Source organism: Lygodium microphyllum, chromosome 13, assembly GCF_053477565.2.
Source record: "Lygodium microphyllum isolate KBCC chromosome 13, Lygodium_microphyllum_v1.1.10, whole genome shotgun sequence".
NCBI classification, from domain to species: Eukaryota; Viridiplantae; Streptophyta; class Polypodiopsida; order Schizaeales; family Lygodiaceae; genus Lygodium; species Lygodium microphyllum.
In genome coordinates this window covers 153,371,398-153,394,874 of record NC_141147.1, presented here as the reverse complement: position 1 = coordinate 153,394,874, position 23,477 = coordinate 153,371,398, and the positions used below count along the sequence as shown (strand labels likewise).

The following is a 23,477-nucleotide window of genomic DNA, read 5'->3' as shown; positions in this document are numbered from 1 at the left end:
AGGACCAAAAGAAGAAGAAGGGGGATAACAAGTCCAAGAAGGACAAGGACAAAGACTCCACATGTCATATTTGTGGAAAGACTGGCCATTGGAAGAAGGATTGCCCTGACAAAGACTCGAAGGACACCAAGAATAAGGAAACCAAGGATTCTGGAGCGGTGGCTGCACCCTCATCAGCTGCATTTCTACATCTAGTTGTCATTGAGGACGCTTCACCGAATGCTTCTGATGCTGCGATGACGGCTCCCTAAGCTCGAGAGTGGATTGTTGACAGTGGTGCCTCACGGCACATGACTCCTTTATCAAATGGTGTTGCCCAGCTGCGACCTTCGCGTGGGCAGGTTCTCATTGGAGACAGCTCTTCAGTTTCTATTGCAGGTCGGGGTAAGATGCAGCTTATTCCGGATGGACGAGGTGGCACCCATACCTCAGAGGTTTTGCATGTACCAGGATTAGGGTACCATCTCCTTTCAGTTCATAAGATTTGCTCCCTTGGTCTTTTGGTGGAGTTTGACAGTTCTACTGTGCGAGTCCTTGATCGTGAATCAAGGAAGGTTCTATCATCTGGATATGAGGAGAACGGCATTTACAAACTGAAGTCTTCCACTGCCCTCTCTACTCTTCTTCTTACCTCACAGTCACAGTCTGAATTATGGCATGCTCGGTTTGGTCACCTGAACTATGACTATCTTCGGAGGGCGTCACGTGGACAGCTTATTCGAAGGTTGCCGGATATAGTGGTGAGCCAGCAGCCATGTGTCTCCTGCATACGGGGGAAGCAACATCGGGATGCCATTCCCCACACAGCTTCGCGGCGGTCTACTTCACCGATGGAGCTAGTATCTACTGATCTATGTGGCCCTATGAGGAATGAGTCCCTGCGTGGGAGCTCGTACTTCATGCTGATCGTGGATGACTACAGCAGGATGACATGGGCCTACTTTTTGGCACTAAAGTCAAAAGCTTTCTCGCACTTAAAAGATTGGCTTCTCTTTGAGGAAAACCGATCAAGCCGGAAGTTAAAGACCTTGCGATCCGACAAGGGAGGTGAATTTGTGTCTAATGAATTTGCTCGGTTTTGTGCAGATAGAGGAATTCACCAGGAGTTTGCCAATACCAATACTCCTCAAGAAAATGGTATTCTAGAACGGAAGAACCGCAGTGTGATCGAGATGGCGCGCACCATGATGGAGCACCGACAGACCCCTCAGGTTCTGTGGGCCGAGGCTGTGGCTACTGCAGTCCACATCCTTAATCGATCCCCTACTTCGGCCGTGGAAGGGATGACTCCATTTGAGGCTTATTTTGGGACGAAGCCAGATGTTTCTTACTTTCGGGTCTTTGGGTGTGATGCCTATGTTCACATTCCCAAGGCTCACCGTGACAAATTTGAAGCGGCTTCCCAAAAACAGGTATTTGTTGGCTACAGCTCCCAGTCCCAAGGCTACCGACTGTATGATCCTGTCAAGCGGGATATATATACTAGCCGTGATGTGCGGTTTGTGGAGGTTCCGGCTTCTTCAACGGGTGAGGAGCACCTCGTTCTTGGAGATCCAGGGGAGAGTTTGGCTCCTTCTACAGTTCCATTGGAGCCTGTGCCGTTTGATTATGATTCTGTTTCTGACACAGAGTCTACTGTTCCACCGGATCCTTCTGTGGAGTTACCACCGGTGGACATTCCAGAGTCTTCTACTGATGGAGAACGACGGGGGGAGGTTCGGCCTCCTCCTCGCTGGGCCCGTGACACACTCCGTGATTCAGGGATCGAGGGGGTTCCTGAGGAGTGGGGACCGCAGGATGGTCCGCGGCGGTCACGGAGGCACCAGGCACATTCTTCGGAGCTTGTTTGCTCCAATTATTGTTTGATGTCCCGTGTTATGCAGGATCGAGAGCCCACATCCGTGAAGGAGGCTTTACAGTCCGCCCCATGGAAGAAAGCTATGGAAGCTGAGTTGGAGGCTATTGAGAGGAATGGCACTTGGTCACTTGTGCCACGCCCCCCGAAGAAAAAGGTGATTGGAGTCAAGTGGGTCTTCAAGACCAAATATCTCAGTGATGGTACTTTGGATAAGCACAAGGCTCGCCTTGTTGCTAAGGGTTTTGCCCAGCGCCCAGGGATTGACTGTCATGACACCTTTGCCCCTACAGCTCGTATGGCAACCATTAGAGCTGTTCTTGCTTTGGCTGGCCATAGGAGATGGCCTGTTTATCAGCTGGATGTGAAGTCGGCCTTCCTGAATGGTGATCTGAAGGAGGAGATCTCCGTTGAGCAGCCTCCTGGCTTTGGTTCTTCAAATGGGAAAGTCTACAGGTTGAAGAAGGCCCTGTATGGTCTCAAGCAGGCCCCGCAAGCTTAGAACGAGAAGATTGATTCGTTCCTCCAGACTCAGTTGGGATATCGGCGGTCCAAGGCCGATCCGCAGCTATATGTTCACACTTCCGAGGATGGTTGTGTGCTGTTTGTATTATATGTTGATGATTTGATTGTCACAGGTGATGATGCACCGCAGGTCTAGGAGACAAAGTCAGCTTTACATCGGACGTTCGAGATGACGGATTTGGGGCTACTCCATTTCTTTTTAGGACATGAGATTTATCAGTCTCAAAGGGGGATTTTTCTCTCCCAACAGAGATATGTACAGGAGCTCTTGGTGTCTTTTGAGATGGAAGATTGTCGGGCCCTCTCTACTCCTATGGATCCGAACTGGAAGGCCACTTCCCACTCAGCTTCTCCTTTGGCGGATGCTTCCCGCTATCGACAGTTGATAGGGTCTTTGATTTGGCTTCTCAACACCAGGGTTGATCTATGTTTTGCTGTTGGACTCTTGGCAGGGTTCATGAGTGAACCTAAGACGGTGCATTGGCAGGCTGCTCAGAGGATACTTCGGTATCTGAGGGGGACGTCTGATTTGGGAATTCATTACCCCGCAGGGATAGATGGGTCAGATCTTGTACTTGCAGGTTGGAGCGACTCGGATTGGGCCGGTGACGTAGACCACAGGCGGTCTACAACAGGTTACTGCTTTACTTTGGGTGCAGGTGTTATTTCATGGAGTAGCAAGAAGCAGCCCACGGTAGCCCTTTCGTCTACTGAGGCGGAGTATCGGGTCGCGTCTTCCACCACATGCGAGGTTGTGTGGCTTCGGAGATTGTTGGAGGAGCTTGGGTGCCCCCAGACTCGTCCTACATTGCTGCGATGTGACAATGAGAGTTGCATTGCCTTGGCGAGGAATCCTGTTTTTCATGCCCGGACAAAGCACATTGAGATCCAGTACCACTTCATCCGAGAAAAGCTTTTGGATGCGACCATCACTGTGGAGTATTGCAAGACGGAGGACAATCTTGCGGATTTGTTTACGAAGGCGCTTCCTCAAGCTCTCCTTCGGCAACATTCCAGATCCCTTAGGCTTCTGCCCTGCCCAGGCTCTGAGAGGGGGTGTTAGAGATCATAGCCTGTTTGGTGGGCAGGCAGGCCTGCACAGTCGGACCAGCAGGCTGCTGCACAGTCGGACTGTGCAGTCGGACTGCCACGTGGCAGTCCGACTGCCTGCAGCCGACTTACTCCAGGCTGCGCCCTATTTCTGGCGCCCCATTTCAGGCAGTTTTTCGGCTATATATTGCCGACGTTTCCAGCAGTCTGCCCATTCTTCTCTGTCGCAGATTACAGACCGGTGCCGTGCAGATTTCTGTCTCTGTTCACAGATTTCAGACAGCAGACAGTGCAGACTGCAGCAGACTTCGAGGTGGACAGCAGGTCGCATCGTCGAGGTGGAGACACGCAGTCCAGCGCACTGCGCCCGTGTATATCTTTGTATTCAGCATTCTTTATACAGCAGATCTTCATTGTACACTGTCTCTTTCTCTCCCTTTTCTCTCTGCGTTCTCTCTCTCTCAGTCCTACGCTTCCGCACCGCTGCACTCTGACACTAGGTCATTCCTTTGTCTTCCAATGCTACCTTCCATCATCAACCTGACCAATGCCCTCACTGAAGAATTGGGCTGCATGTAGGGACTGATCAGTCCTTGTATTTGGCTTTCTTTCAAAGTTCGATGCAGATTTTCTTCTTCCATTCTCTTCTTTCATTGCAGTCCTTATCTTCCCTTCTTACTATGTGTTCATGTTTCAACTTTCCTCTTCCGTTGCGCACCCTCACATGGTATCAAAGCCAAAGTGAGGACTCGGAAGTTCTACAAAGAGAACCCCACACTCAGTTTGCTGTTTGGAGCAGATCTATCACAAAGAATGCAGATTGGGCACCTCGACACCATAACACGAATATTCCTAGTGCGTTTGCAAGTTTTCAAAGATGGATTACTACCGGTTCAATGCTTTTGACGATTCTAAAGAGGAGCTTCTTCATTCTTCTTAAGGGGGTGTGTACAGCAGTAGAGAGTGCACAGAGAGCAAAAATGTGAGTAGGGTGTGTAGCAATGTGGTACACACAAAGAATAAAAGAATGTATTTATACTTAGGGTACGATACACTTGACACCCGTAAGGGTGCATTCACATGTGCAAATAAATATATACACAAGAAGTGTGTATAGCGAAGGGACTTTACACCCAACAACCTCCCAATTAACGGTCCGGACTCTAGAGTGAACCTTTAACCAACTCCCACTAGTCAAATGAAATGCTCATGTTGAGCCTTTGCAAGACTCTAAGTGAGAACATCTACAAGGTTATCCTATATTTTGATCTTAATCAGTGTGACTAGATCATCATCCAAAACTTGTCTAATAAAGTGGTATCACACATCAATAAGTTTGGTATGTGCATGAAACATGGCATTCTTCGCGAGGCATATAGTACTCTGGCTATCACATCCAAGTACATGTGTTTTGGTGGGCAACCCGAAATCCTTGACCAAATAACCAAGCCAAATAGCTTCTTTTGAAGCATCAATGGCTGAAATATATTCAGTCTCAGTGATAGAAAGTGCTACTATCTTTTGCAATCTAGAGCACCATGAAACTACCCCATCGTTCAAGGTGAAAATGTACCTGCTAGTAGACTTGAGAGTATCCAAGTCACCTCCCATGTCTGCATCACAATATCCTACAAATCTAACGTATCCTTTCCATAGCATATACATCTTCTTTGTGTGCCTTTAAGGTACCAAAAGATGCATTTCACTATCTCCCAATGCGCTTTGCAAGGGTTTAACATAAACCCGCTCACGACTCCTATATGAGCAATATCAAGTCTAGTGGCAACCATAGCATACATGAGTGACCCACAAGATGAATCTTAGTGTACGGTGGTAACGATACACCAAGAGGCTTAGCATTAGCCATAGAAAACATGTCAAGTACTTTACTGAGGTACTTTTCTTGTGAGACAAATGTGAGCTGCTGCTCTCTATCTCTCGTTACACGCATGCCCAAAATGTGTTCCACTACATTCAAATCCTTCATGGAAAAGGCTGAATTTAGCTATCTTTCAATGCATTAACCTAGCTCTTATACTTACGAGTAATAAGCATATCATCCACATAAAGCACAAGAATAATAAGGCTTCCATCATCAACTTTCTTTGTATATAAACAGTAATCTTCATTGCTTCTCTTGAACCCATGTGAGAGCATGAAGGCATCAAATTTCTTATACCACTGTCTAGGAGCCTACTTTAGACCATACAAGCTTTTCTTGCGCCTACACACCAAATGCTCCTTTCCTGGCATAACAAAGCCTTCTAACTACTTAATGTACAGCTCCTCTTTTGAATCACCATGCAAGAATGCAATTCTAACATCCATCTGATCAAGCTCCAAATCCATAGATGCTACAATGGCAAACAATGCATGGAGAGTAGTCATCTTGACAACAGGTGAAAACACTTCATAAAAGTCAATCCCTCTTTCTATGTATAACCCTTAGCCACAAGCCTAGCTTTGTATTTGGGTTTGCCATCTACACACTTGATTTTATAGACCCATTTGTTAGGAATGGCTTTCCTATCTTTGGGCAATGGGATCAAATCCCAAGTATCATTCTAATACAAAGATTTCATTTCTTCCTGCATAGCTAGCTCCCACTTTTTCTTTAACTCACAAGATTGTGCCTCTTTGTATGTGAGAGGCTCACCCTCATCTATGAGTAAAATGCAATCCAAAGAGGGATCAAACCTCTGTATAGATCTTCTGACATGTGTAGACCTTCTCACCCAATGATCTGCATTCTCGGCCAATGGGTCTACATCCAAAGAAATGTCAATAACCTCATTATTTGGCTGCTGAATTACATCTTCAAGCTGCTGTAATTCATTTTCAATATGCTGATTATGCTGCCCAAGCTGATTTTCAGTATCCCTTTACTGCCCATTTTCATTTGGCTCAATAATAACACGTTGATCATCAAAACCAGCATCAAATGGGGCAGAAATTTCAGTGGCTTATCATACTGAAATTTCATTTTCTTCTTGTCTAAATCACTAGATGTGGCATTTTTCAGCAGCTTTGATTCATTAAATATCACATCTTGGCTACGAATTACCTTTTTCATGCTTGGAATCCAAACTCTATAACCCATTTCCCCTTCATCTCCATAACCCATGAAGATGCCTCTGATGGATTTCATGTCAAGTTTGGTTCTGCTCTATCAACAAGTACATGTACATAACATTCACAACCAAAGACCCGTGAGTGGTCATATAAAACAGGTTTGCCAAACCAAACCTCTTTGGGAATGCTACTATCAAGAGCACAATGTGGAGATCGGTTGCAAATATCCACCGCGGTTTTAAGTGCCTCCCCCCAAAATGATTGCGGGAGATTAGCTACGGACAGCATGCACCAAATCTTCTCAAATAAAGTGCAATTCATCCGCTCAGCCACACCATTAGATGACAGATTATAAGGGGCATTGAGCTCCCGATTAATCCCATTTACATCACAAAACTAATTGAATTCTTTTGATACATACTCTTCCCCATTATTTGTTTTTATACACTTTAGTTTTAAACCCTTTTGAGTGCTAATGAATACATAAAATCTTTTAAAAATGTCCAAAGCCTCACTTTTTTACGTAAGCAAGTAAACTCATAGCTTTCTAGAGTGTATTGATAACACGAAATAATGAAAACCACTATGAGTTTTTATTGGCATGGTATGCATCAGAATGGACTAAATCCAAAATACATACCTTTCTAGAGACTCCATGAGAGTATGAACTCTCTACATGTTTTCCCAAAATACAGTCATCACAAAAGTCAAGCTTTGAATCTTTCACATCAACTCTTCCAAGAGAAGAGAGTGTCTGCAAACCCTTTTGACTCGTATCAAAGACGCTTGTGCCATAGATCCATGTGTGATTGCACTTCTGCAACTTCAACAAACTTTCCAAAAAGTGCCTTGTAATGCAAATAATACAAAGTTCCTTTTTTATTTCCTCTAGTGACAAGCATGGATCATTTCTCCACCTTTCATATTCCACCACCAAAGGTAGTAAAGTAACCCCAACTGTCTAACTGCCCAACTGAAAGCAAACTCTTCTTGATGCTAGGTACATGCCTAACATAATGAAAAATCGATTCCTGGCCATTTTCAAAACCCAAGTGTATGGTGCCAACGTGCCAACTCCCTCTATGTCACATGCATAGTTAATCCCTAGGCAAAGTTTCCCAAGGTGACCTACTACATAAGAAGAGAAACACTCCAAAGACGAAGTCACATGAAACAAAGCACCATTGTTAACAATCCACGATTGTGACAAACCACCATGAGCAAACAACAAGGCATCTACCACATCCTTTTTAGTGATATACATATCTTCTATTATCATAGCAGGTGGATCTGAAGATGCAACCAGCAAATTTGCAATATTTTCATTTTCTTCTATCTCTTCAATGACAACCCTAGATACTACATTTGTCTACTCTATTTCTTTAGGGATAGAGTTGCTATCTTCTCATTCTTTTTGCCTTTTGCATTTATCTACTTTTTGTCTTCTTGTTTCTTTTAAAAATAATTGCAATCAAGCTTTTTATGCCTGTTGCGTTCACATTGGTAGCTGTGATTTTTTGTGTTTATTTGCAGCATTTGACTTCTTTTAAATCCTTCCTCTTACATTATAAGCTGATCCACTGTTGCCCCCACTTGCCTTGTATCTAATCTTCTCATTGAGAATAGAACTATACACACCATCGACAGTCAAGTTGGGGTTGTTGCCCAAAGAGACAACCAATGCTTCCCATGAATCTCGTAAAGTCATGAGCAAGAAGATAGCCTTCAACTTGGGATCAAAAGGCACCAAGTCTATATCCTATAACTGACTCAAAAACCTAGTAAATGCATTCAAATGCTTTGAGGCGGGCTTGGACTCATCAAGCTCCAAGTTAACCAACTTCTACATAAGATGGACCCGATTGACAAGAGTTGTATTCTCATATGAAGCTTTGAGTTTCAACCAAACTTCATGTGCAATGGAGAGTCCCTTGATATCAACCAAGATATCATCTGTGGCTACCTTTTTTATGTAAGCAATAGCCTTCTTAATTATCTTAGCCCATTCGTCATTTTACAAAGCAACAGGCTTTTCTTGTTCCAAAGCATTATCATAATCCTTCGGAAACAAGATATCCTGCTTACGATCTTTCCAAAGATTAAAGCCGTTGCCATCAAATTTCCGAATCTTAAAAAGATTCTTTGTGTCAAAAGTGGATGCACTGCCAGCCATTTTCAGCAATTAATTTCTACAATTAAGTGTTGAATATTGTCAGCCAATAGCAAGATTGCTGAAAATATCAGCAAGTACACAAAATGCACTTCAAAAGGTGCTCAAAAAACAGATAATTTGCTGCAATTTCAGTCCAAATAGGCAATACATGCACAAAATGTGATATGTATGCATAAAGGACAACCCCCACTTCAATAATACATCACCATAATGCCCATATGCAACAACCCAAGTGATGTATATACCACTGTTTCACTACACAATGAGCATTCGCAATACATGTACTAAAGGAAGCTACCTTTTGACAACATTTGATACATTCAAAGAATTTCTCCCACTCAACAATGAATCTGCTGTTATTTCATTGCCAAAGCATGAATTAGTGCAAAATGCATCACTGATGTGAACAGTCCCCAAATTTCTCCAACAAATCTGCCCCAATTGTATTAATGCAGATTCCGGAGTGCCAAACAAGGGCAAATGTTGCAGAAATAAAACAGATTCTGCAAAAGCCCCAAATTTCTTGGGTCCAAACATGCACCAATATCAGTGAATTCAACTCAGCTGAGCAAAATTTCACTAATACATGAAAAGCCCCAAATGTTCCAAAGCCAATGTGTACAATCATCAATTTCTGCAAGCTTTGGGTGGAATGTCACTGCACAAGCATTCACTGTGCAAAATCAGAGCAAATCCCAAAAGGACTAACTGCTGTAGTTTCCAGAGATAGCTCCAGATTTAATGAATGTCAATCCAGAACTGACGCAAGACTGCCATGTCACAACAGGAGGGCCTGACAGCTGTCGCACTGTTCCAGAAGGTACTGCCAGCTGTTGTCTATCTAATTTCAGGATTTTAGACTGTCTGTCTGATTTTAGGGTTTCAGACTGTTTGTCTCAGCAAAAACAACCTGCACCTGCCTGCTTAAGCAAAAAACGACCTACGCCTATACCAGATTTAGGGTTTTTGGCCGGTCAACTGACATTCCTGCACACACGACCCAGAAAGTGATGACCTGATGATTTTCTCGTGCCGAATGAGCTTGATCTAGCACATGCCTTGACCGAAGCTCTGATACCATTTTGAAGGGGGCATGCACAACAAGAGTGCTATGTGTGCACGGTAGAGTGCAGAGAGAGTAAAAATGTGAGTAGGGTGTGTACCAATGTGGTACACACAAAAAATAAAAGAATGTATTTATACTTAGGGTACGGTACACTTACACCCGTAAGGGTGCGTTCACATGTACAACTAAATATATACACGGGAAGCGTAACGAAGGGCCTTTACACCCAACATCTTCTCTTGATACACAACCACACTAGTCAGACAGTCGCGAAGGGCAACGTGAAGATCAACATTCAAAACCTCATTCTCACCATGTTAGGTTGAGAAGATCGAAGCCCCCTTGCTTCTTTCCATATTTTCCACAATGTTTGTACTTCCTACCCTTGCATCCGTGATGGTACCTCTTGTTCAAGTGCTCGTGCTTCCTTTCTTACCAAAAGAAGATCGACTTGATGGGTCGAACTACTCCCTTTGGTCATGTAAAGTGGAGTGCATCCTCGACACCTTTGATCTTTGGGATTTTGTTACCACCCCTATTTCCCATCCAATGGATGATCCCCGCATTGGTTCTGCAATGGACCAAGCAACCAAATGGAGGACATGTGGGATGAGTTTGTATCCCTAGGTCGAAAAATATCTCAGGAGCATCTCATGATGATCCTTCTTACTCATCTACTATCTCCCAAGTATGATACTTTCTACACTAGCCTATTGACCTCCAAGGTGCAAGAGACCATTCTCTAGGAAAAGTTAGCACCACTTGTTTTGAAGCAAGAAGAGCACCTTAAGGAGATTGGAGCCAGTGAATCCAGCTCTACAAAGCTTTTCCTGTAGATTCGGAAGGAGCAACAAGAAGGATAAGAAGGCAAGAACAAGAAGAAGAAGCAAGTTCACCATTCAAAGTCTTCCTTGGGCTTTGGTACATATTCAAAGAAGCCTAAATGCCCATATTGTTGGATAGGCACTCATCCCGAGGAGAAGTGTTCAAAGACATACCCTCGCCTTTGTTTGAGAGCAAAGGATGGCACTAAATCATCTAAGCCCTCCTATACTTCTGTTAGAGATTAGTCATTCCTTGGACTAGCATTCTCAAGCTACAATTGGTACAATCAGTTCTCTCAGCTAGAGTTACACATTTTTCCTATAAGTTTTGGGCACTTTCAACAATTACTAGATGGAGTCACCATTTCTCGAGTAGGTTGGACATAAGACAAATAGGTGATTATGCCACATGGGAGCTAGAGGACTAATCACTGAGTATTTTACTCATTAAGGCAGCAATAGCCTGCCTTTATCACTTGTGTCTTTAGGTGGTGGAGAGAGAGATCACCTTGAGGAGATACTTCAATAGCTTTATTGACTGCAAATTTCGGCATTCTTTTGTCTCTTTCTCTCTCCCTCTTCTCTTGTGTTCATTCTCTTTCAGTCTTGTCCATACGCTTCTACATTCGCTACACTCTGACAACTTATTCACCAACTATTACCCATGGGTCCATGTTTCTTCATATCCATGAGATGTAGCAACCTTCTTCAATGGCTGCCTTGTCTTCAGAGAAACCTTGGCTTATTGACAGTGATGCTTTGATTCATATGACTCCTCAAGAAGATTTGTTGCAGGATTTTTGTCCATCTAAGGGTACAATCACTATTTGTGACATCTCATTGGTGCCTATTAGTGGTGTTAGAACTTTGCCATTATTGCATGACTGTCCATCGAGCTTTATTTTGCAAGTCTTGCATGTTCCAAACTTGGGCTCTCCACTCCTCTCTATTCATGGCCTTACTAGGCTCAATACCACCAAGCACGCCATCTTTCTTCAAGATTCTTCTTTTGAAACCATTTTAGCAACAAATTGGCCGGAGATACAAGCTCCATTTCCCTTTCATTGTACAGGGTCCTTCGAGACAATCTTCCAATACCGCAACTGTTATTTATTATGTACCATCTATCCCACAAGTTCCATAGCATCTTCCACCATCTCTTCTAGTGGTTCCCTCCTACCCTCCATCCCTTTCAAAGGGGGACAATAGCAGCAATGCAGCTATGGATTACCTGGCCCCTAGTGTTTCAAGGGGGGGTTTCCACAATCGTGAGGAGCTTTTTCATCAATAAACTTCATCAACTTTGGTACTTCTTTTGCCACCCTTGGATCCCTTTTGTCTTCTTTACCCTTCAGCCCTATCTAGGATCTGAAAGAGGATGTTAGTAATCACATATGTCATGCACATTCATTCCCTACCTATGAGCCTCAGTCTGAGTCACACATGGATATGAGGAGCTCTGATATTCAATCTATCGTGTGTTTTGATGAAGGAGGCAGCTCTATTTAGAGCTGGTGTGTTCACACTAGTTGATTAGTTTCCAGCTCAGTGTATTTCTTTTCCAGTGGTTTTTTACTACGCTCACACCACACAGGGTGATTAGTTTCCAGCCAATTTTTTCAGCCAATGTTTAATCAAGTCAATCAGATTTGGGCATTTTCTGTTACTTATAGTAGTGCCCCTCAGTTGGCTGGTCATTATCACTTGCAGGTTCCGAGCACACTTTGACATCTGAGTCATTCCTTCGTCTTCTAGTGCTGCCTTCTGTTATCAATCTGATTCGGTGCCCTCACTCACACCTTGGGCTACATGTAGGGACTAATTAGTCCTTGTATTCAGCTTTCTTTCAAAGTTCAATGAAGATTTTCTTTCTTTTTCCATTCTCGTCTTTTATTGCAATTTTTCTCTACCCTTCTCTCTCCATGTTCATGTTCCTTCTTCCATTGCACTATCGAAGGGCAATCATATGAAGCCACAAATCCACAGATGAACAAGGAACAAGAAACAAGGCAAGACAAAAGTAGGAAGAGATTTGAGGATAAGCAAGGAACCCTAGTCATAATGTTTTCTCCAATGAAATACTTCAATGATGTGTTTAGGCCTTTAGACCCAAGGTATTACTTCAAACAGAGCTTCATCCAATTAACGTTTATGCTTTCACTTTGTAGCCTTAAAGCCATACTTCAACAACACGTGAAAAGCCCAAAGAATTTTCTACCACAAGGTAGAATCATGAGTATTTCTAGCACAAAACTCATTAGATTGGTGCATCCCTTAGAGCAATAAGCTTTTACATGGTACTCCCTTTATGCATACTTGTACATATAAGGGCAAGGATAAGATGGAATAGAGATAGAAACTTCAAACTAAAGCTCTCATTATTACAATACAAGAGGTTTAGGAAGAATTTGGCTTTCTGAATTACAATTAGAGCTCATTAACAATCTTTATGACTCTTCGTCTCTATTTATGCGTACCAGCTAATTTCATTGCATTGCAATCAGTAAAACACCATAGTCACTTTCCATGATTGTAATGTAGGAAGATGATGAGGGCTTCCTTTGGTCATACACCCGGATGGCAGCACTTCTTCATGGCCCGCATCTCACAAGATAAAGATCTCTTCTTCCCTCAACCTTCAATTGCTACAACAATCGGAAAATAGAGCAGATAGGATTGGCATCTATGTCACCGCCCGAATTTCTGTGCATGATTTGCTGCAGCAACTGCGGGAGGGTGTTTTCATGACTGTTTTTCTTTGATATTTCATGCTTATGATGGAGTCATAATCTCTCTGTCTTGCTGCTTTGTCTGCAATCGCGATGTTCAAGCTTAGTACTGTGCCTACTATTGTCTTCAGCAAAAGCACGGCCTCCATAGACCTCTTTCTCCAGCTGTCAACTTCACGGTGACGATATCGTGGACTCCATCACGATCCAGATGATACAGCTGTGTCAAACAAAAGCCATCAACTCTTCCTTCTGCTTAATTAATGTTCTTACTCTTCATCCTTCTAGTGCTGGTCAAATCCTCCTCCCCTGTGATGCAGTTACTTCACTCCCTTTGATTAAAACAAACCGCCATCCTGTGAGTGTGCTGATTGTGGATCTCAGCTGCCCACCAGCAGTTGCCTCTAAAGCTTGGCCACCCTCTGATCAATACCATGATGTTTAGATAGCCTCCCTACTATTCGGATGAGAGGCTATTTAAGAGTGATGAGAGGCCGATGAACCTGTAGGATTCTGCATGGCAGTCTGCTTAGTTAGATATTCGTTTTCTCATAAAATTCCTGTCCCCTGCAGCTCTCGACCATCCTCGGTCAGATAGCAACTGCCCCGACCATCTTTTAACTATTGTAGATCTTTCAAAACTGAGCTCTTTCCTGTATGAAAATCCTAGCTTCATGGACACACAGTCGTCTTCTCTACAACAATGGCCACACCTCTTTTTTCCTTCCAATCACGTCCGAAACCCTCCCCAAAAGCACATTCAGCATGCCTTCTTTTTCTCTTCTCTCCTTCTCCGAAATCAGTGCCTCCTCTTTCCCTTCCCCTCCATGCACACAATAACCTTAGAACAATGGTGTTCCTTTGCCCACAAAGTTTGCACTCTCATGCACCCCAATATTAATAGCATTAATGTTGTCTTGCCAATTCAGCAAGAGCCCAACAATCAAAGAGACTTGAACCCAATACATTTCCTTAAGTCCACTATTACCAACTGAGCAACCTATGTAATCTAGTCAACAGCACCCCACAGGTGTATTCATCCACCCATGCTAGCACCGACAAAGAACCATTGCACCATAGCTCAAGATCTTATCCCAAGTACATCCACTGCCTCATAAGGATTAAGAAGGTCCCACTTGCCTTATTTGAATCACACTTGATATCACTTGAGGCGACAAAACATGTGGCTAGCTCCATATCAATTGTAGCTTCCATGACGTCTCCAAAGCTTGAAAAGGCATCATTACCCCGTCTCCTTAGTCCATCCAAAAGCATCCCACAAACTTTGTCGAAAGCGTATAGAACTTGAGCCTTTCATATTCACTGTTTGGACTCCTTGCTAGAGTATTATGAGACACCCAGCTCGAGTCTTTATTCTCCTAACTAACAGTAAAACAAACATGAATTAGCTATACAACCTATCACACTAGACAACCCAAAACATATGTATAATGCGTTGACTTTGACACCACTGAACAACTATCATACATCCATCCTCCAAGGTTTTTCGCAAGTAGATGGGCAACGTCACGACATCAACCCCCTCTAAACCTGCCCATCCCCGGGATAGGCCACAACTACCCATCCTCATCTTCTTCGAGCTCTCCAATCAACTCAAGCTCTTCATCCTCAACAACCAAAGTATCAGCTTTATCTTCCAAATCATCCATTGTTCCCTCTTCAAATCCTCTATCCATATGGTCATCCTCTCCTAAACTCTCCACTACATATGTATCATCATCTCTTCTCTTGAAGATTTTAATCCTCTTGCCCGCAATAGGTATCCTCAAGACTGTTCCATCAAGCTCTATAAGCACATAAGCAACATTATAATAAGCATGCTTCACCACATTAGGCCCAAACCAATTTATCACCATCTTTCGAACAATGCTATGCTGATTATCTAGGCTGCTACCATAGACCAATACCCGATCACCCTCTTTTACTGCTCTAGGCCACAGCCTATGCCTACTATCAAACATGTCCTTATTCCGCAACCTAGCCTCCTTGAGTTTTTGCACTGCACTCTATAAATCCTCTAACCTTCTCTCAAACTCACGAATGCGGACAGCTAAGACCTCCTCCCTAGTCGTATCCTCTTGCCAAGGTAAAGCGCTCCAATTAAGTGCACAAGTCTTTGCAAGCATTACTAGCTTTTTCCCATACATCAACTCTGCATACGTAAATCCAGTAGTAACACACTATGTAGTGCGGTCCGTCCATAGAGCATAGGGCAATATCTTCAACCAATCCTTGATCTTCCCACCACAAGCTTTGACTAAAGCCTTCATTATAAGTGGATGACCTCTTTCACTCTTTCCATTACCTTTTGGATTATATGCCTAAATCAAAGCTAGTTTAATGCCATGTCTAGAGAAAAATTCTCTAACCTCATTTGCATCCAACTCACCTTGATCTACAATAATCTTTCCAACACATCCATACCTGCAAAAAATCCCCTCAAGCAAAAACTTGCATATGGCATTGGTAGCCTCCGTCCTCAATGCTCTACTCTCAACCTGATTGATAAGATCTTCATGTGTAAGGACAATATACCTCATCTGCTATGACCCAATCGGCATAGGAACCAAGTCAACCACCCACTTGTGATGCATACAAAGTGGTTAAGTCAGATGAAGCTCATCTCTATGCCGCACTGAAGAATACAACTGGCACTCCTTGCATGTCTCTACAAAGCCAGATACATCATTATACACTCCACTAGCAACGTTCTTTGATCTTCTCTTAAGTAGCCCACACACCTCTATGACCAGTCCATAAGCTCTCATGAAACTCTCTCATAACCTGCAATTGTGTAGTCTTGTCACAAACTACTCGCAAGGGTATACCGCCTCTCTTTTTAGGATGCTTCCATAGCAGCTCATCTTTAGGGAAATATCCATAGGCCTTCTGTCTAATCTTCTTGAACTCTATATCCGACCATTCAATCCCCTTAGTTGAAACCTATGAAACCCGTTTCATACCTTCCGTTTCAAAAATCCTTGGTAACTATGACCCTTTGTGTCTAATGCCTTAGCCTCTTTGAGGTAATCATTTGGGCTCCCTTAGTAAGATTAGCATCGCCTCTATAGTCTTGGAAGGTCACTAGGCAACCGGCGTGCACCCTTTGCTCGATACCTTGGCTGCTTTGGGGTGGGACGTCTTGAGCCAAAATAAAATAAAATTTGGGCTTGGGCTAATACATACCCTTTTTGGTTCCCCTTTTGGACCAAAGAGGGGGTATTGAGCTAAAAATGCATTAGATTCATTAAAACAAACCCAAAACTCAGTTAGTTAATGAATTAAACCTTTTATTAAAAAGAAATGTGTTCCTAGAGAGTGTCTATGTCCCGATAAGCACAAACACTAACTAGGAAACCAGACCAAAAGGCTGCATTTATTGCTATTCGTTGTTTTGCAGCCTGCATGGACCAGCCATGAGCTATCACCTACTATTGGCGGCTGCAAAACAGGCTGCATTTAGACCAGACAGCTGCCGCCCAGCCACAAACATCATCTTGGAGGCTGTGTTTTGATCATCAACTGCTGCCGCTCAGTCTCTCTTGTGCTGCGTTTTGCTGCCACACCATCATCATCATCTGTGTTTACTGATTTTTACCCTGCCTTCTATCTATCTGACATTGATCCTTGGCACATCACTATGTTTGCTGCTGCCAGACACCTTCAAAGGCTGCTTTGCTATGTTATGGGATCCGTCAAAGTATAGCATGCTCTCCAGCTCATCCTCTTCTACCCCGGTCTTCGAGACATGGGAGTTCAAGGGCCAGTATTCTTCACTAATGTGAAGTCTACCTTTTTCAATGGTGATATGAAGGAGGAGATCTATGTTGAGCAGCCTCTAGGATTTTCCTCATCAAACGGACCTATGTACAAGTTGAAGAAGGCCCTGCATGGCCTCAAATAGGCTCCATGTACTTGGAATGAGAAGATAGACTCATTCCTCCAAGGGAAGTTGGGGTATCACCTTTCCTCTTCCGATCCCCAACTATATGTCCACGCCTTAGCTGGAGAGCACACGGTATTCGTGCTTTATGTGGATGATCTTATTTTGACAGGTGACCATGGCCAAAAGGTCTAGGAGACTAAGGTGGCACTACATGAGGCATTCAAGATGATGGATACGCGCATTCTCCATTTCTTTTTAGGCCATGAGATTTACCAAACTCCGAGGGGGATTTTCATCTCCCAACAACAATACGTGCAGGAGCTTTTGGCCACATTTGAGATGGAGGTATGTAAGGCCATCTCTACTCCTATGGATCCGAACTAGAAGGTTGCGGCCCATACAAATTCTCTAATAGAGGATACTACCCGCTACACGCAGTCGATTGAGTCCTTGATTTGGCTTCTTAAAACGCAATTCGATTTATTTGTGTTTTCCTATAGGTTTGTTTACTGAGTTCACGAGTGAACTAAAGTTGGTACATTGGAAAGCTACTATGAGGATTTTGCGATTCCTCAAGGGGATCCTCAAGCTTGGTATTCATTATCCAGCATGTACTAGAGATTTCCCTTTGGTTCTTACAAGTTGGATAGGGGCTGAAGATGTTGACCACCGGAGGTCAATGACAAGATATTGCTTTACTTTGGGTGCAAGTGTTATCTCGTGGAGTAGCAAGAAGTAGCCCACTATTGCCCTTTCTTCCACAAAGGCGGAGTATAGAGTAGCATCTTCTACCACATGTGAGCTAGTGTGACTTCAAAGGTTGCTAGGAGAGCTTGGATGTCCTCAAACAAGTCCTACAACACTTTATTACAACAATGAGAGTTGCGTTGCTTTAGAACGGAACCCAATGTTTCATGCTAGGTCAAAGCACATTGAGATTCAGTACCATTTCATTCCGACGAAGATCTTGGATGAGACCATCAATGTGGTTTACTGCAAGACACAGGATAATCTTGCAAACTTGTTTATGAAGGTGCTTCCTTAGGTTGTTCTCCAACATTACTCCAAATCCTTGAGCCTTATGCTGCATCCAAGATCTAAGAGGGGGTGTTAGAGATTAGTCATCCCTTGGACTAGCATTTCTCAAGCCCCTATTGGTGCAGTCAGTTCTCTCCGAGGTACTCTTGGAGGGCATTAGGCATTTTTCCTATCAATTTGGGCATTATTTCCAACAATCGCCAATATCCAAGAAAGTTTCATCAACAAGACAATGCCACACAAGCAGGCTGTATTTTCCACATTTATTGCAACTGCTCAATCGGCCACTTGTAGTGGCAATTGGCCAAATTTGGCAGGTCAGTCAAATCTCGCAACAATTGGCCAAATTTGGTGGCCGATTTTGGTGGGAGAGATTTGGCTCGAGGAGATACACCAACAACCCTTATACATCTACCCTCTTCATTTCAGCATTCATTGACTGCAAATTTCTGTGTTCTTCTCTCTTTTCTCTCTCCCTTTCTCTTGTGTTCATTGTCTTTCAATCTTGTCCATACACTTCTGCATTCGCTACACTCTAACAACAAAGTGTATTTGCTACATTGAGCAACATAAATATTCAGCATTCACTATCTTCTTCAATGTTCATTATCTTTGAGTTACCCTTACACTGACGGTGTTCTTTATCAGTTTGTGCTTTGTCATACAATTGTGTTTGTTATCTACACACATGAGTATTTCTCTACAATACTTTTCATTTTCTCCTCCTATTGGAAGCCCAACAATCACTTTGATAGCAGCCATCATCTCAAAGAGATTTCAACATGTTCATCTTTGACAACTCCTAAGGACTATGTTTTGCTCCCTCTATGGCTATCTGTCTCACGGGGACATAAAATTTTGAGATACTTTAATATTGCTAGTAACATCTAATTAAGTTATTGATCAAACATGCAAGGTTATTAAGCACCTATGTTGCACATGGCAATTATTTCATGGCAACAGGCCAAGAAACCTCAGGATGCAGTGGTATCAAAAGCAAAAGTTGTGATAAGTTATACCAACTAGGCTTTGGTGGTCAGTCGGTGCCAATTTGGACCCTAGCCCACTTGTTTGGCCACTAAGTGTCAATGGTGACACTAGGGACTAGGCATTAATTAATTAACTAATGCCAGTCTAAGGGTCAACAGAGGTTGGGGACCACTCTATGTTGCAAATGGCCTTGCCAATTTAATAATGGATGGACCCATTTAATTTTGAGCAAGATTAGAAAGATTGAAATTAATTTTTAAAATTATTCAATTATGAAGATTAATTTAAGCCCTTGGATAATGTTGAAAATTGGGTTTAGAAGGCTACCACTTGGCAAAAATATCCATACAAACTGAGAAAACGTTTTTGGGGCTTGGCCTCATTCATTCAAATTGGTTTTTAGTTAGAGGAGAGAGAGAAGACTACTCGTCCATTTTCTAAGCAACAAATAGCAAATCACAACAAGTGAGCCATCTGGAGCCATCAACATGCAAGCCACAACAAGAGAAGATCCATCAAGGGTCAGCGACAACAATTCTGGTGCTCCCAGGCTGCAAGCAACTACTTTTCTAGCTGGTTGAAATAGGCAACAGGTAGATTGGAGGGTTTCTCCGTGAGAAATCTCTAAATTCTCTCTCTCTCTGGCATTCTCTCACCTTTTCCAACCCATTTTCAAAAGATCTCAACTTATCTCAAACATTTGGAGCAGATCTCACCTAGAGATGGTGGACAATAGAGGGAATTCTATTGCTGTAAACCCTAAATATCTACAAACATTAGGGTTTACCAGCCACCTCAAGACCCGTGCCATCAATAGAAGGCATCGTACGCTAAAATCAGCACCTGCAATTTGTGGTATTGAGAAGGATTTCAAATGCCAACCCATCCATTGTGAAGTTGGGGCAGCATTTGGCCAATTGGGGTCCAATTAGAGCAAGTTCTGCGTGAAAATCAAGGGGCAATTAAAGTGGTGCAGCAATGGAAGCAAAGACAGGTGCTGAAATAAATTGTTGAACACAAGATAGAAGAAAAAGAACAAAAGAACTCTGCAAAGGAAGAGAACTCAGAGATGTGCTTGGGAAATGGAATCCATATACTAAACACGAGAATGACAAGTACAACAGTGAGTCACTGGCTGCGTGGGCACTAGCACTAGCTTCTCTCTCCAACAAGAAGACTACTTGAAGAATGATGATGATTGAATGAGAGGAGGAGGAGCCACTTAATAAATAGGCCCAAATTATGCCAAATATGGCAGTTGGTCAGCCAGCAATAAATGCCTAATTTGTATGTTGATTATTGGAACAACAAAGGGCTTTTGGATCAGCCAAGGAGATTGTGGTATCTCAGCTTGTAATAAATCCATTAGCAATTTAAGATAAAGAAATATCGAAAGGGGTACTAGTTTTGGTGCCAACAAGATGTCTACTATCCAAGATTTTGAAGGTAAAGTGTGCATTTCAATTTATGTTTATTTGTTAATTGCTGTAATTAAGTACTTAATTAAGAAATTACCACCCCTCCACAGGAGGAAGGTTGGTTTCATTGACCATCATCTTCCAATGTCTACTCTAACTGCCCAAAGGACTATTTCGGTCCCTCCATAGAGCACTGTCATCCATGGGTACTACCACCTTGATCAACTAGAATCATAAAGTCACCTCCGTGGTCAACTCCATTATATCGATATGATTCAATGCTCATAATTAATGTCTTCTTAAGTGTTTCTAAGTTTCTTTATCATAGTGATTATCGTACACTATGTTTCCTCCCACAAACCCTATTATTTCTTTACACTCTTGACCCTCTTGCTCTACTAAACCTAAATAAGCCCAATCCAAAGTCCACTCTAACATCAAGGCAATCTACAAGACTGAAGATAATTTGCCATATCACTCTCCTCCATCCATTTGCATCCATCCATAGGTGAGACAATCCTGAAATTTCACCAAGTAGCACATGAAAACCGTATTTCTAACTTCACTAGCCCCAAAACCGGCACTAGGTTCGAGGTCTTGTATCCGTAGAGTCACTTGGACTAGTAGTTTTGCCAAAACAAGTGTTGCTTCACACATATAGGAAGGGTACATGGAGAAAGGAGCTCCAATATTTGCTCAAGTTTCAAGGTCACCCCATGCTTGAGGTAATATGGTTGGATGAGTCTTAAGTCTAGTGATGACTCTTTGCCTTCGCTTCAGATAGATAAGGAGGTTGTGTGACAAGGGACAACCATAGTTTGATTGGGGGAGATTGTAATACACCTGGCTATCGCCCACATCCACATGCTCATTTGTCGAGTAGACAATGGGACATGTGAAGGCGGATGACATGGTCAAGCGAGCAAGTGCAAGAAGGATCACAAAAGCATGCAAGAGTAGGATGATATGGGAGAGGCAAGATGCATGTGCAAGAGACGAGATGCGTACACAATCACCAACAGATCATGGATAGTAGATTGTATCTTGGTAAACATGGCAACACTTGGCACAATTTTTGAAGGATGAAAATGTTATTTATTTTCCAAGCAAAACATTTATGAAGATGTTAATATGGCATCTGAACTAATTAAACAAAGGACAAGTGTTATGACTTGGGACAAAGGGATTGGCTGAATTTGGTGTTGGAAGCTCATTTGCAAAAGGGGAATAAAAGCAAGTTGATGACCATTGCAAAGGAATCATGGAGATCATCCTAGTAGCATTCATCATCATCATCATCTTCTTCTTCTTCTATTCGTGCCAAGTTGTGAGAGACAATAGAGTAAGTCTACTTATATGTTAAACGAGTGTGAGTTCGAGGCAAGCGCCATAGTGTTCCTAGCTTGATCGAGGTGAAGACTTTTCAAGATGGATCAAGACAGAGTGAAGAGCTGTCCCAAATAGGGTAGTTAGGCGGCTTCAGAACTTCAAAATGTTGGTTAGAGCTAGGGCTCTCAAAGCTGAAATTTGTATAAATCTCTATTTTACTTTCTTGGGTTCTCTTATCTTCTTATTTGAGTTGTGCATTGGGACTATGAGTCTTGTATCCCCAATCAATCCTTGTAAAATGGACACTTTTTCCACACAATGAGCCTATTGAGGGTGATGTAGCCCACATACAATGGGAGTTCTTGTCATCCTGTTAAGAAATCTTTTGGAGATCATAATCCTCAATGCAAATAACAGCATTCTCCATCTACTCCCTTATCTTGTACTCGTATTGCTTTGGTCTTTCTCTTCAACTAAAAAGCTTGATCCACTAGATGTGCTACACTGTCTTTGGAATCCACAACTCAGTCTCAGCCAAAAAATCAGTCGGAAATAATGTGGTGAAACGTTCTTGAAATCCACAACTCGGTCTCAGCCAAGAAATCGATTAGAAAAATCAACAACCAGCCTCGAAAGCTACGAGACACCAGTCATTAAACATAGAGATCAGGGACAAAGAGAAAAGGTTGACCCGGCAGTTTATGCTGAGCTTGAAAGTTTGAAGCAGTTTAACAGCTCGGCTTGGCTGTTTAACCTTCTTTGCACGCACACACTCATTTGATATGCCGTTTGAATCCGTTCCACATCAGAAAACCCTCTCTCTCTCTCTCTCTCTCTCTCTCTCTCTCTCTCTCTCTCTCTCGTGCTGACCAGAGAGGACATGTAGCGGTCTGCATCGAAGGCTTTAGTGTTGATGGCCAATAATGTGTCGCGTCGAACGAAGCCAGGCTGCACAGACTCGTCGCCATGCTCGTCCTTGTAAAAGCTGCTCAGCAGATCTCTGACGCGCTTCGTCCCCAAGTCGTCCGCCATCCTCTCGCTCTCGATTCGGAGGACACTCGGAAGGAATTTGTATGGATCTACCGAATCTTAATGCATGGTTAGCCTCATGGCACCTCCACAAGAGTTGTAGAGCTACAATAGCAATTTAGCAAAAACACCTACTCCCTACTAGCAAATCTCCTCTCTCAAGCCTGGTTACACCCTATTGAAGGACGAGACTACATTTAAAAAATACCACATGTCCACATTAATAATTGGGCTTGTATTTTTTTTGGGTGACAAACAAATTTGAGCCGAGGGTTTCCCCTGTGTGGGGCTCGTATCCATGCCCGACTCATAAGCGGACAAGACTCATCCAAGGAGAAGTAAAATGCATTAAAAAAATGGGTGTTGCACTACATGTCCATATTACCATTGGGCTCCTATATTTCAAGTGGCAGACAAATGTATACAAAGGGATCTCCCTTGTCTGAGGCTAGTATCCCACTCCCAACTCCTA

The 23,477-nt window shown here is 42.9% G+C and overlaps 1 protein-coding gene across 2 annotated transcripts in view; it reads right to left on the bottom strand.

The window, feature by feature from the left end:
• LOC148027371 (Vps51/Vps67 family (components of vesicular transport) protein) overlaps nucleotides 1–23,164 on the bottom strand; it is a 57,465-nt gene extending 34,301 nt beyond the window's left edge. Inside the window, exon 1 of one of the 2 annotated variants that reach the window (XM_087691943.1) lies at nucleotides 22,847–23,164. In XM_087691943.1, coding sequence (XP_087548069.1) covers nucleotides 22,847–23,008 — 162 coding nt within the window. In that variant the 5' untranslated portion in view covers nucleotides 23,009–23,164. The remainder of the gene's footprint in view (nucleotides 1–22,846) is intronic. The other variant, XM_087691944.1, reaches the window with a different exon arrangement.
• Nucleotides 23,165–23,477: the final 313 nt, after the last annotated feature.